Source organism: Argiope bruennichi, chromosome 1 (genome assembly GCF_947563725.1).
Source record: "Argiope bruennichi chromosome 1, qqArgBrue1.1, whole genome shotgun sequence".
Classification (NCBI taxonomy): Eukaryota; Metazoa; Arthropoda; class Arachnida; order Araneae; family Araneidae; genus Argiope; species Argiope bruennichi.
Window position 1 is genome coordinate 19,334,556 of NC_079151.1, and position 15,888 is coordinate 19,350,443.

The 15,888-nt window shown below is 29.5% G+C and overlaps 1 protein-coding gene across 1 annotated transcript in view; it reads left to right on the plus strand.

Annotated features, from left to right (window-relative positions):
* Positions 1 to 13,996, plus strand: part of LOC129962722 (uncharacterized) — an 82,490-nt gene extending 68,494 nt beyond the window's left edge. The window contains exons 2-4 of the mRNA XM_056076670.1: positions 12,606 to 12,693; positions 12,776 to 13,532; positions 13,596 to 13,996. Of these exons, the coding sequence (XP_055932645.1) occupies positions 12,606 to 12,693; positions 12,776 to 13,532; positions 13,596 to 13,996 (1,246 nt within the window). The remainder of the gene's footprint in view (positions 1 to 12,605; positions 12,694 to 12,775; positions 13,533 to 13,595) is intronic.
* The last annotated feature ends 1,892 nt before the right edge of the window (positions 13,997 to 15,888 follow it).

Genomic DNA, 15,888 nt, shown 5'->3' on the forward strand with positions numbered 1-15,888 from the left:
CCTTGATTCCTTTGAATTCTGTATAAATCAATAGAACATGAAATGTCTTATGGAAACATAGTTTTCGGTAGTACCTCGCACTTTAGAGACAGCTCCCAGTATTGAATAACCAAACATTCCTATAAGACTAATTCGATTTCATACGATTAATATCACTTTAAAAGTCTTGTTGATATATAACCCCTTTTAAAATTCATTTTTATATTTATCAAATAATTACCAATTATTTTAGGATAAATAAATAATGAAAATAACATAAAACATTTGGTGTAGCATTGTTACGTGTGGATTTTGCGCCATAAAGCATAAATCAAACTAAATTGTGTCTCCTTCCATAAGAAGAACAAATATTATTTGTTCCATTTCCATCAGAAAAAATTCGTCATAAACCAATATTGCCAAAATAAATTTCCAAATACATCATAAATTAGCGATAGTTAAAAAATTCTGCTAAAAATAGTTAATACAAAATTTCAAAAATATTGTAATTTTAAATTCGTTTCTTGATTACTTTTACTGAAACCCTTAAAAGAATTAGATGGGGTGTTATCCTACTAAAAATATGTCCTATCTTATTGCGGCCGATTAACAAGCGGAAGTTGTAATTGAAAATATTATGCACCTTAGCAGAGTGCTGAAGGAATGTATATATATATATATATATATATATATATATATATATATATATATATATATATATATATATATATATATATATATATATATATATATATATATATATATATATATATATATATATATATATATATATATATATATATATATATATATATCTGCCGTACCATTGAGATGTAAATATATAGTTTTATTTTCTTGAAATGGGATTTTCTCTATCCATTATATTCACAATAGCTGAAATCAAAGCTAATCACTAAAATTGGATTGAAACAAGAAGTGATCCAAGAACAGGAAAAAATGCTTCATCAAATACAAAATGAATATAAAAAATGCTGAAAGAAAATATTAGCAAGAATCTTTAATTTGGTCCGTGAGGGAAGAATATAATGAATCAGCATAAAATATTAAAAATTGTAGACCTCAGCTCATTAACTTTAACCATTTATTCATGTTTAGCTTTATTCGCACATTAATAAATCAATCGATTTAAAGACAAAAAAAGCTAAATAACCCTGAAATGATCCTTAAGCTCTGAAAAATAATTATTTTATTTAATTATGGTGCAATTTTAAATGCTGATAAATGATGTTTAGAGTTAAATTGATTTTAAATGAAAGCTGCTTGATTTAACTATTTTATAACTTTAAAATGCAAAGAAATTCGTTTTCAATTATTTAGAAGAGAGGTGGCTTCTTTGCAATGTCAACTTGGAGTTGTTGTTGACAATAATCAATTTTCATGAAAATGTGAATATAGATTTCTTGATAATGATTCAACTTTATGAAAGAAATTTAGCTTCTACATATTAATTCCAGTTCTGCTGCAATTTCACTTGTTTAATGTTTATAAACATTGTAATCGATTTTTCTAATTTCCTCATGCATTAGATTTTTGAAATTTTTCATACTTGGACATTTTTTGTTATAAAACACGATATAAGTATTTTATATTCGAATTATCATTAAATCAATTTAACTATTTAGATATAGAACGATGGGAATTTTTTGAGAATAATTTCAAAAAAAAAAATTAAAAAAATAGGATTTTACAGTATTTTAAATAATTAAATATAAATTAGAGATTAAAAGACAAATATTGATTGAAATAAAAGTAATATCTACATCTTCAATACACTATAAAAAATATACTTTTGAAAATTGTTTTCATTAAATTTATTTAAATTAATAGTTGGATATGTGCAATATGGTAACCAACTTCCCAATTCAAATATATATATCCATCAAAATTTTCTTGTACGCGATATGGAATCTAAAATTTGCTTCAGCAAATTTCGAGTTTTTTTATTTATATACATGCCATGTAAACGTGATGTTATAAAGAGTGCATACATCTCATTTTTTATTTCAAGTATTTTCAAATGTTAATCTATTGTGAAATGGACATAATATATACTTTTGACATTTGTATTAATTAGTTTTCTATAAATTGCAAAATATGAGCTTTGAAATATGGTTATAAGTCCTTCTAAAGATCAATCTTCGTTACAAAATTGTTTTAATTTTTTTTTTTTTTTTTTTTTTTTTTTTTTGTGAATGCTAGTAAATCACAAATTTTACAAGGAATTAAAGGTACTTTAATACAAATTTAGAATCAGTGTGCATTTGTTCATTTGTGAGTAAATGTATGTGGTGGCTGTCGCGTGAATACTGAAATCACATTTGTACTCCACCTGATAAAAAATTTGGATAACGCTTTAAACAAATTTCACAACATTAATGACTTCTATCAATGATTTTATCTTTATATCTGCTTGTCTAAATCGGCGGTGGCTAGATACTGTAATCTAAGTTTCGGAATGGAAGAGTTCCACTTTCGAAACACGATTCCAACAAAGATTCGTCTATATGTGCCCTTGGCCTGAACTGAATCTGATGTTGAGGATAGAACTTCTTTCTGTTCGTGTGAGAAAGGGAAGTTCCGTCCCTATTATTTGACACTTCTCAAATTTGTGAGATTATCCCTTCAATACCCCTTGTAATGCTTCAAAATTTTATTTTCTAAAACGTAGAATAATGATAGGTGGTTTCTTTCCGATTAAGAATAAAACAAGTTACAATAATCCGTTATCTGACCACGGCTTGAAATTACGACGTTCGTCCTGAAATAGTTCTTTTGTTGCTTCGAAACAGAACATAAATATAATTTAAATAAATGAAACTAAATCCACTGGTAATCAGTTACCTTGCTATCTGGGAAAGGGATATTTACCAAAACTCTCGCGTGATCTTGAAGGACAGATTATCAAATAGGCAAAGTAGGCAACTGCTTAAGGGACCTACAAAATTAAAAGACTCCAAAATTTCTATATATTCTTTTTGCTGTGTTTTCTGAGTATATCAATTTTATGCTTTCATTTAATTTATATTCGAATTCGTTAAAATTAATTCCAAACAGCATTCAAATATGAAAGCATTATTCGAATATTTCTTATTAACTATATTTTGCATTAACCTTTATGTTCATTTTGTATAGTATACCATACTTACAACTTTATAAAAATATACTATATAAATATTTATATATATAAAAATAATAAATATAATAATATAAATTAATATAATTTAATATAAATAAATACAATAATATATATATATATATATATATATATATATATATATATATATATATATATATATATATATATATATATATATATATATATATATATATATATATATATACACATTTTGTTTTTGTTTTTGTTTTTCTTCAAAAAAGCAATCTTGCCACGATAAGGGTTAATTTGCTTTGAAAATCCACCCATGCCCCCAAAAAATGTTGCTTCATAATTTAAAAAAAAAAAAAAATTCTAGTCCTGTAATAAAATAGTATTTGCAATAGATTCATTTTTTTTTTCCAGTTTCGTTTAAAATTGTTTTCAAATTTAAATCTTGAATATTTGAAATATTGAAACCAATTTTGTCAAAAGGAACGAGTTATTAAATGTTTTGTCTCCTTATCATAATTTGCTACAGAAAGTTACTTATATACAGAATTAAACTCACTCATTAAAAAAATATCTGGGTAAGAGGTTAAAAAAGCGAAAGATGGGCAGCCGAGACTTGCATTGCCTAAAGAGGCTTAGAGAGTTTAGGTCTTGATAATCTTTATAAATTTTAATGCGTTTTTGTCGGCTCATCAAACAGTTTTAACAAATATTTAATCGTATTTTATGTTCCATAGCAAATACATTTTATGATATCAGAAACATGGAGAACGAAACAACAATATCAATAGAATCCTATATATTATTTCTTTTGTAAATTTTCTTTTCTCTGAATTATAACAAAGCATGCAGCAATGAATAAAGCACAGATAATTCCTGATGTTGATATTTTATGATATGATTTGTTGAATCAAAGTTCCTGTATCATATGTTGTTATATCGGTGCATAAAATAATCTCTACTTATAATAAGTGTGTGTGTGTGCGCGCGCGCGCCCTCTTGCGTGTGTATATATATGCATATGCGTGTGCGTGTATGTGTGTGCATGTGCGTGTATATGTGTATGCGTGTGCGTGTATGTGTGCGCGCGTGTATATGTGTGTGTGCGTGTATGTGTACGCGCGTGTATACGTGTGTGTGGCATGAAGCACACACATGTGTGAGTGTGTGTGCTCTACAGGCCAAAACGTTGGACTTAGAACTATCAAATTTGGCCCAAATATACTTACGAAAGAGGAAATGTGCACCTCGGAGTTATTTTCTTGAAATTTTAATTTGAAGAATTAATTAGAATTTTAATTAGAAGCTGGATTTTGACGTTTTTTACGTGATATCTTCCGATTATATTCAACGATTTTTACACCGTTTTAAAGTTTAAAAAGTTATCTTTTTAGAGATGTCAGGTTAGTAGCTGTGAAAATTTTTAATCTAACTTTAAATTTATTCACTGTTTATTTCCCAACAATATTTTCATTTTTATGAATGAAGCCGAAATAATTGTTTCATTAATCATTTGATCATGTTATTTTCTTCGATTGTTGAAAGTAAAGCAGGTTTCTGTTTAATATATATTAATTGCTTTTGACAATCAGTTGGTTTGCCAAGGATATTGGTTATATTCAATTTCATTTAAATTAGTTAGATATAACTTCGTATCCATGATACCGTCAAACTGTCAGACATTAAAGCCGTGTTATTTTAATCACTTTTATGCTCTGTTAATTTTGTATTTGATTTTTTATGAATATCATTCACAAGGCATCACAACACTATTAAAAACATAAATGTCCGGTTTATATATTATAACTTTCATGGTGATGAAATTTCCCTTTTTTTATTCATCTAGTAAACTACACAGATATTAAACAGAGTCCTTCTTCCTTAACTTTCAGCAGTGGGAGAAAATTTCGTGACAAAATATTTGATGAAACAATACGGACGATCTGCATTTCAGGAAAACAATGTAATATATTATTGGAAATTCAGCAAAAAAAAAATATTTTAAAAATAGTCAAAATTCAGAAAGCATTTTCACAATTATTAAATTGATATCATTGAAAAGGTATTTTAAACTTAGGAACGATGTAAAATTCAATTTTGTGCAATCTTATTTTCGAAAGTTATCGTGGAAAAACGAAAAACTTCTGCTTAATTTTTAATTAATTAAAATTTTAATCAAAATTTAAAAAAAAACGTGCTCCGAGGTGATCATTTCCACATTCCAAGGTATGTGTACAAACACACTCATCATTTAGTAGCGAAGCAATTTATAGAACGAATAAAAAAATGAAGTTCCAGTATCCTAATTATAAAAGATAAATAAACCAGACAAAATGAAGCTATAATGTCATGGAACTGGTCTTTATTAGAAAAGTTCATACACAGAAAGACCAGAACATACGTAAGACTATCAAAATAACGCGGTTTTAATCTCTGAAGAACTGATGGAATCATGGACATGAAATTACGTCTGAGGAATCGAATTGAAAATAAATGTAATCAATATATTTAGCGAGTTAGCTTGTCACTAAACACGACTAGCGTTTAACATAAACAGATCCAAAACTAAAAAATTCTGTATTTTCTAACATGTTTTCTTAATTTAAATAGTTTGGTTAAAAATATCCACATTTCTGTTATTGTTATCAGTTGATCAATATAGCCAGGGATTTGGATTATATGGATTTTATGGTCTTATATGGATTTGGTGTAATTGCACTTTTGAGTACAGTTATTATTATTAATAATAATAATTATATAAATGTACTAAAATTTATTCCTTTTAAAAACGGTTTTTTTTTTTTTTTTTTTTTTTTTTTTTGCCAGAATACAAACATAAAAACCAATTAAAAATTTTTTTACTTAAATATTTAGATTTCGATTTCAAGCACACATTTGAAAGATTATGCATCCTATAAATTAGTTTTTTGCGTTTTTCTAACAAATTTCTTTATTTAGATATTTTGGTTAAAAATATCCACATTTCTATTACTGTTATCAGTCGATTAATATAGCTTGGATCTAGCGTAATTGCAGTGCAGAAGATAGTCATTATTATTACTATTTATTATATGAATTTACACAAATTTTAGTTCCTTTTTAACCCTTTTTTTGTTGCCAGAATTTAAACATAGGAACCACTGTCCTTTTACTACTTTTACCTCCCTGGGCTAAGAAGGAGCTTAGGAAGTTTTTAATTCAATATTCTAATTACATGATCATTCTATTTTGAATATTTATGGTTGCTTCAGTCCATATTTGAAAGTAAATTACTTCTGAGATATTTAAGCGTTCCTGGTAATTTTTCTATTCAAAATTAATCGCTAAACTTCAAATAAAATATCAAAAATTCTTCATATCGATGTTGAAATATCAAAAATTCTGCAATTCGATGTTCAAGTCAGACTTGTCATTACTTGCGAAGGAAAGAGCATTTAAACATGAATCAAAAACTTCTTTTCTTCGAATGTCACAATGGTGTATTGAAGGGGGACCGAGGGTATACTGTATATGCTCCTGGTATTAATCTTAGAAAGTGAAGCACAGTCAAGAAAAAATAGGAGACCCCTTTTAAAAATTTGTAATGCCAGACATGAAGGCGGGGAATCCTACAACTGAAGAACCTCATTAAGCCTCTGTACATCACAATCAATTTCCGGTGTTGATTTTCCCAGGACTTAGAGAAAGGAATCTCAAAAACCGAATTCTCGTTAAAGTTTAATATATATCATCTAAATTGACAAATAAATACTTTTCGAATTCTTAGAACACAAGTGTTCCAAACAAGAGCAGGTAATAAAAAAGTGAGTGAAGAAGGGGGGAGGGGGGAGAAGTTCCACTATTCCACAAGGACATATTGTCCAGAGACAGTGAAGCGAAACGTACCGGTAATCCTTACACTATCATTTTCACTTAACTGACCAGAGTTGATTCTCCATGAGAAAATACAATTTTTTCAAACACGATTTCCGAATGTTTACCGTAAGGATTCTCTTGAAGTCATGGATCAATTTTCCCTGCTCTCTGTTTTTCTGCAGCAAGAAAGAAGATCGAAGGGAAAGTGTTCTGTTTGTCAGACATACCTCATTAAGCATGCAGAAAGCCATGATGTTGGATGGAATGGCATATTTATTATTTATAATTACAGTTAAATGCTAAAAAAGTTTTCTTTCTGAATTTTATATGAATTTTTGTTCCAGCCTTTTTACTGTTGCCTTACATTTTGAGACATACTTAAAAACTTATTCGATACAATTTTTCTCAATTTCTTTCACGGTTTATTTCTTACCTTTTTCCTTACTTTCTTATAGATTAAGTAAAAAATAATTTACCTTTGGATCCTGACGGTTTAGATTTTCCAGACTGTGAAAAAAAAATGATTTTTTTAAAAAAAAATTTAATATTAAAAGTGGTAGCGTTATAAGGGCCAAGAGCGAAAAATGTTGGGAAAATAGCAAACACCTAATACACTATCAAGTACTTTGCATACACTTTTTAATTACTTAGTGAACAGCAGACACTTTTCACATTTATTACGTTATAAAATCCTAATTAATTTCTTAATTCATATCTTAATTTAACACATATTAACTTCATTCTAAACTGTTCTCTTATTTCCTGATCCAATTCCACCTTTTTTTATTTAATTAATGCTACAGGAGCTTTAAAAAGGCTTAAATCAGCGGTTCTCACGCTCCGAATGAAGGGATAAAAATCTGTTGATCTAATCAAATTTTTTTAAAAGATACCTATAATTTCCTTACCTAAATCGATACATGTAAAGAAATCTCTATCAGATTATCATAGTATATAATAACCTTGAAAAAATGTTTCGTTCTTTTTCACTTTTCTGCTCTTATATCGCTAGCGAACGGACTTCAGTTTTGTCCGCGCTTCTTGTACATAAATTATGCCTCCCAGGACGGAATAAAGTGAAGTTTGAAAATTCGAGTGTCTTCTCTCTCTCTCTCTCTCTCTCTTTTTTTCACTCTCTCTCTATATATATAGCTAGAAATTACCTTTCTTTTATCAAAAGTCCTTGATTCAAGAACTAGATTAGATCAGCTACCCGAGACTAGAGTAAAAAATAGGTAACATGCAAAAAAAAAAAAAAAAAAAAAAAAACAGCAAAAAAACAGTATAGTGGTGTGTTGTAGTTTTCTAAGGAACTGCCCGGTTTTAAATACACTATTTTTAATCTTCACAAACACAGCTACACTACAAAATTCACAAACACTTATTACTACAGACACACATATAAAATTAGGTTAAAGAACATTATGGTGGAGGGATTTCACGGTTTCCAGCCGAAAGCATTCGGCGTTAGCGCAAGGGTTGTTCATGGGGAAAAAGTCGACCTCAGGGTGCAGGTCTGCAATTCAATTGGCTGTCTTCTTCAAAAGGCCACAAGGGGGCGCTCTCTACTCAAGGGGAAAAAGATGTGCTAAAACAGCTAAATTAAATTTTACACCAGAAAGCACATTCCTCCTTAAATTTTTCCTAAGCACAGGCTCGTTTTTCATTGTTCTATGAAACTAAACAGAAACAAGGATACATTTTCATACAAGGATACATTTTCAAGGATACATACATACAAGGATCAAAGAAAATTTTGCCATAAGTATTACCGCTGGTTTTGAATGAAAGTATTGAATGCCCTTTTAATTTTCGTATCGATTTATTTAGTCATTACTATTCGTTAAATATATCTAAATAAATGTATTTATTTCAATGCCGATTACCATAGCTATAATTAGAAATATATTCTTTAAAAAAACTGTGCTATCTGGGTAAATATAGTAGAGCAATCAAATTAGTATCAATAAATATATATCTTTTTCTTTTTTTAATTATAAAACGTCTTAAAAACTGTTTTTATTTATTTTGGGCGACGGAAAATTCCGCTAGAAAATGTCAAAATAGGCATTAAAGAACAATATTTGCAAAACATAATCAGAAAAAAGCAATTTTATTTATTTCCAGACAATTTCTCTACTTCTGTTACACACAATAATTGATTAGACACAAGATTACGATACGATTTCATCTACAAGTTCTTGAAATATTCATTAGCAGCAGATCATGAATAATAACAATAAACTAAATCTTGCTTCAGAAACAGTCATTTTTTTTCATTTTGTTGGGTTATAATAGAACTTTGTGAAATGCCATATTTTGCCAATTCTAATCAATTTTTGAATTAATTATTTAAATAATTCTTTGTCTATAACGAATTTTTAAATGATTTTTTTACGAAGAATTAATTCGACTTCCTTTCAGTCACCTTCAAAATTTGAAAGATATCTAGTCAATAGTAGGAATTTTGGAACTGCCTTAAAGAAACTTTACAGAGAAACTTTGTAATAAAATCTAGTACGAAAGAGCCAAGATTCTTTAAATATCTGCATTTTAATCTTGCAACAACTTGGCGATGTTGAAATGTTTAAAGTATTTTCTGATGAAATCCTGAAATCCTCTGTTTTAGGGGTCCATTTTCTTCAAGAAAGTTATCAAGAATATTAATCTCTAATAGAAAATGTTTCTAATTTCAAATAAAATTTATATGCATTGGAAGAAAATTTTTGCATAAAAAAATTTATAACTGACTATTTGTTGTAGAAAATCGTCGATGGAATTCGCCCAATACGTAGGAACATAAAAATAAAAAAAGGAAATAAAAAAGAAACTGTTTTACTTAATCGTACTGCAATAGAAATTCAAGGATTGCCAGAAGTTTGAAATAATTAATAAAGACTTCTCGATGTGTTGTACTATTCGTAGCTGCTCTTCAACAAATCCTTTTCTTAACACAGTGAGAAATATTTACTTTTAATTCACCTTTGGTTATGAAACGGGAACTATCTGAGTGCGAAAAGGGAGTTCAATTTAATGAACGACATTAAAAGCGAATGAAAAAATAAAGACGGGACCAAAAAAAAAAAAAAAAAATGAAATTCAAAAAGCACATTTTTCTTAATTAAAAAAAAATCATGATTCAGATATTAAAATCTTTGAAAATGATGGAGGATATATGAAACGATTTAAATCCTTAAAATTTGACAAGACTGATGAAAGCAGAATTAAAATGGGTAAAAATTATACGTCATGTCTCTCACTAAACATAAAGCAACTTAAATTGCTGTACCACTAAAATTGATTGAAAAAATTGAATCTCACAACCAGTTCTAAATGGTTCAACAATTTCAAAAAGTGACATAACATTTAAAAAAAAAAAGTAATATCGTGTGAGAACACTTGCTTATCGGATGTCCATTATTATATTCCCAATAGCAAAACACATTTCTGAAACTTCACTTTAGAAAAACAAATCACTTTAGAAACTTTAGAAAACTTCAAAAAGTATTAACCGAAAAATGGTGTTTATCATAGATGAAAATGTCCCCCCCCCGCCTTTTATGGTTTGTACAATGGGTATCTTATTTATAAATTCGATTAACATTTTGTAGGAAAACATATTAAGGACCGAATCATAATTCTAGAGTGTGTGAATATGACCGAGAAAGATATATTAAAATCCTCTGTGATAAGAAAAAAATAAATAGTCGTATTATTTCAAGATAAAAATAAAACTGTATAAAGTTGACAATGACTGAAATAAAAAAATATGGATAAAATGAGAAATTTCCAGAAAGCAAGCTTGATAACCAGATACTCAAACAAACAAACAAAAAAAAAAAAGCGTTTCTTTTGTAGATAATTGGTATGTCCATTCGTGTTCATTTCAACGAAAATTCACTAACATTGTGCTCATTTTCTTCTCATGAAAAACAAACTCTAAATTAAAATCCATGAACCAAATGTTCAGTAAAAAATTGAAAATTTATTACCTAAAATGAATTTTCAAGTGCTTAATCCTTTTATTTCAAAATGACAAAACGTTTGAAAAAAGTAAATCTTCATTTATATATAAGTGTATTAGTCGAAATATAAGAGAATGATGTCTTAGCCACAGCAATGAAAAACTGTTTTTGTTTTTTAAAGCTGGTTTTTAGAAGAAATTTCTGTTAAAAAATCAGTAATATTAAAGAACTACCACAAAATTCATTTCATTTGGAGAAATAAATGGCGATGGTTAATTCGGAAATTTTTATATGAGAATAAAATATAATTGTGGCTGACTACCATACCATACCATACTATTTAGAATATACAGGTCGACTGAATTTGAACAAGATAAACCAAAGGATGAATTAATTAAAAAATCAGCGAGCAAACAACTATGGCAGCATTCCGAATCATTTGAAATGGCTTAAATTTTATTTCTAGCATTCCTGGGGAAATTTTCACTTTTCAGAATAAAAATTAACATTAGTTTGAAACTGCTTCGATAGAACATTATCTTCAAAAAGACATCAGAGACTTCTTTGATCACAAATAAAAAGTAAAAATATTTTAATTGAAAAATTACTAATTGCATACACAATTGTGCATTAATTTAAAATGCATGCCTAATTATACATTTTTTTTTGTTTATTGGAGTTTCTAAATATCCTTATTTCCAGAAAACTAATTTTTTCCAGCATAATTTAAGTTAAATATGTGGAGATTCGCCTATGCTTCTGTGAATTTATTTCTTCCGAAACAAGTTGATTAATACTATAACATCTATAATTTCAACTAGATGGCAGCACGAAGTAAAAATACGGATGTGATTCAGGTTGCAAGGTCAAAATTACTCTGTACCTATGTCCGTGGCGAACATATAATTTGAATCTGATCATCCCACCTTATTTTAAAGTCTCTCTCTCTCTCTCTTTCTCTCTCTTATTATTATTATTATTGCATTTCTGGTTCCAAAATTTGAATAATTGGGCCCATCTAGATAAACACAAAGGTTAGGAAATATCATTGTCATTTTATTTTTTTTATAAAAAAAAAAAAAAAAACTAAAAGCTCTGTTTTGTCTATTCTATCTGTTTCAGAAACCTGGGACTTAAATTATCTTAAGTTACTGAGGAATAACATGCAATGAGCAAGATTTCCTCATTTCTGGAGTTCTTTATTAGGCTTTCATACTCACATTGTTAGATGCATTTTCTATTAGATTTTTTTTCTGCTTGAATTTTGAACAATTTTGTTTCAATTCGAAATCTATTGACCACACGACCAGTTCAATTTGCGAATTATTCACGAATTTTATGCTACCAAATTCTACTGATAATTGGGATTCACTTTATTGCAAAATAGTAGATAGTAAAGTAAAAGATATTTGCAGCAGTGCAGATATTTTTTCAATCGTTCACCTTTATTTCATGAAATTAACATCTCCTAATGCACGCGCAAAAAAGCAAAGAGTTTCTGTGCCTGGGAATATTAATAGACAGTAGACGTAAAATACAAATAAACTAATTTATATTGTATTTTTACCATCAGTAGAGTTACTTAGGATAAGCTACAAAATTATTTTTCTCCTATGGCCTCATACAGCCAAAAAAGAATTCTTCAGATTTTTTTTATTTTTTTTATTTTGCTTTGTTAGGCCAGTAGTGGTAAAACCAAAACATCGAATTGAAGGTGTGGTGCTATTTATCAATGTGTTCAATGGATCCCGTCAGCAATACACCAAGGTAATCTGCTCCTATTAATAAATCTATTTCAGGAGTGTCTTCCCCTGTATCACTTAATCCTGACATTTTTCCCATTTTGAAGAGAAAAAATATAGAATTAAGTGATACAGGGGAAGACACTCCTGAAATAGATTTATTAATAGGAGCAGATTACCTTGGTGTATTGCTGACGGGATCCATTGAACACATTGATAAAAATTTAGTAGCCATAAAAACAAAACTCGGATGGACACTTCAAGGTAAACAAACGAAACAGTCGAAATCTTTGGAGAATATTATTTATGTTGCCAATTTAGATTTGACGGAATTATGGAGTCTAGATGCCATCGGTATACGAGATCCTGTAGAAATTAAATCAAGGCAGGTAGCCGATGAAGAAACAGTTGAATTTTTCCGTAAAACTATTAAGAGAAATGAAGACAAGAGATATGAAGTATGTTTGCCGTGGAAAAGTGGATATCCAGAGTTAGAAAGCAACAAAGAATTAGCCACTAAGCGTTTGATGTCAACTACAAAAAATCTTATTCGATCAGGACATTTAAGCGAATATGATGATGTGTTTAATGAATGGATTCGAGAGGGAATTATCGAAATTGTAAATGAAGATAAGAATAAAGGACATTATTTACCTCATCATCCTGTAATAAAGACTGGAGATACAACTACAAAGATTCGCCCTGTTTTCGATGCCTCAGCAAAAGACTCTAAAGGAAATTGCTTGAATAATTGCTTAGAAAAGGGTCCAAATTTATTAGAATTAGTACCAAAATTGATAATGCAATTTCGCAAAAATGCAATTGGAATAACATCAGATATTAAAAAGGCCTTCTTACAAATCAGTTTGAACCCAAAGGATAGAGATTATTTTAAGTTTTTATGGTGGAAAGATTTTTTATTAAAAGAGGAATTGATCACCCTGAGACATTGTCGAGTGGTATTTGGTGCTTCTCCTAGTCCATTTTTACTTGAGGCGACGATAGCTCATCATCTAGAGAATGTCTCAGATGGAAGGAAGGAAACAGCTCGTCAACTTCAAAAATCCTTTTATGTAGATAACTGCATAACTAGTTTAGAAACTAGAGAAAAGGCAGCCAAATTTATTTCTGAAGCTAAAGAACTAATGTCTGCAGCCAAATTTGATTTACGAGGTTGGGTTACTTCTGAAGAAATTGTAGAAGAAACAAAAAAGAGATATATTCCAATACTAGGACTTTCCTGGGATACTGAAAATGATGAACTTTCTTGTAACAGTGCTATTAAAATTTCAGAAGAAAATATGTGGTGCTATTCCTCGTGTAAGTAGTCCTGTCGCGGACGCCAATTTGTAAAATATCTTCAATAATTACTATGGATGTGATATGAGAGAACACTTTATTTGCGATTATTTACATAGCAAAGTTTCGAAAACATATTCCATCCATAGTAATTATTGAAGATATTTTACAAATTGGCGTCCGCGACAGGACTATGGATTATCTAAAACGGGAGAGAACACAACTCAGGCGATTATTTACCAAATCGTTGAAAGAAGTTGAAAATGCTGTGAAAACGGAACCGGTAAGTAAAATTGAATTGATACCGGTATTTAATATTTTAAGTGATAAAGCTGAAAGGTTATTTGTATTAGATGAAAAAATAAGAGTAAAATGGTCCGAAATGGAAAATATTGACGAAGAAGAATTTTCTAATGACCTTGACGTAGCGGAAAATTATCGCGATCAGTGGATTGCTTTGAAAACGAAAGTCGATTTTGTTTTGGCTACGAAAGAAGAAAATAGTGATGCTTCCTGTGTATTAAATGAAACAAAACGAACTTTTCGCCTTCCCAAGTTGGAATTAAAACGTTTTGACGGCGATATAAAGAACTGGCTCGGATTCTGGGGACAATTCAAAAAAATTCACGATGATGATACTATTGATTCGGATGATAAATTTCAATATCTTTTGCAAGCGACGGAAATTGGTTCATCGGCAAGAGATTTAGTAGAAAGTTTTCCGCCGTCGGGCGCGAATTATACAAAAGCTATTGAACAATTGAAATCGCGTTTTGCTAAAGATGAGTTGTTGATCCAAATTTATGTTCGTGAACTTTTGAATCTTGTTTTAACGCAAGCAAAGAATGGAGAAAATTTCACTTTACGTGCTCTTTATGATAAATTAGAAACCCAGTTAAGAGCATTAGAGACATTAGGAGTGACATCTGAAAAGTACGAAGCAATGCTGTATCCATTAGTAGAGTCAGCTCTTCCAGAAGATCTTGTAAAAGAGTGGGAACGAACACGTAGCAGAGTTGAAAATAAAGTCAAGCCGAATATTTTGGGAAACTTGTTAGAATTTCTTCGATCGGAAGTCGAGAGTGATGAGAGATTACAACTTGCTCGATCCGGTTTTGCGAAGGATCAAGAGTTCCAAAGAATTAAACCGAAAGATAAAATTCCTACGGCAGCTTGTATTGTATCTAGTGAAAAGAAAAGAGCAGAAAAAAATGACAAGCAATGCATATTTTGTAATAAGTCATTTCATAATACAACAGAATGCTTTAAAGCTCCTGATATGTCACTGGAAGAGAAAAAAGAAATATTAAAGAAGAAAGGTGCGTGCTTTATTTGTTTGAAACCAGGTCATAATTCGAAGATTTGTAGGGCCTATTTGAAGTGCATTATATGCAAGAAAAAACATCATAGTATTATGTGTCCAAATATAAATCAAACAAAACAGAATCCATCACCTGAATTAGATGCCAAGATTCTCCTGTCACCAAGAAATTCATCTACATTATTGTTAACGGTATTGGTGAAAATCATCAATAAAGACAGATCTTTAATTATCCGAGGATTATTCGATACCGGTGCTCAAAGATCTTTCATAAAAAAGGATATTGTGGATAAACTGGGATTGGAACCAGTAGATCAAGAAATGTTAAGTCATGGACTTTTTGGGGGCAGTGAAACTAAACAAAAGTCCCATAATGTGTATAACATTACATTGCAAAGCTTGTGTTCAAATTTCAGGCACAACATTTCCGTTTTAGATGAAAAGAAAATATGTGGTGCTATTCCTCGTGTAAGTAATCCTGTCGCGGACGCCAATTTGTAAAATATCTTCAATAATTACTATGGATGGAATATGTTTTCGAAACTTTGCTATGTAAATAATCGCAAATAAAGTGTTCTCTCATATCACATCCATAGTAAT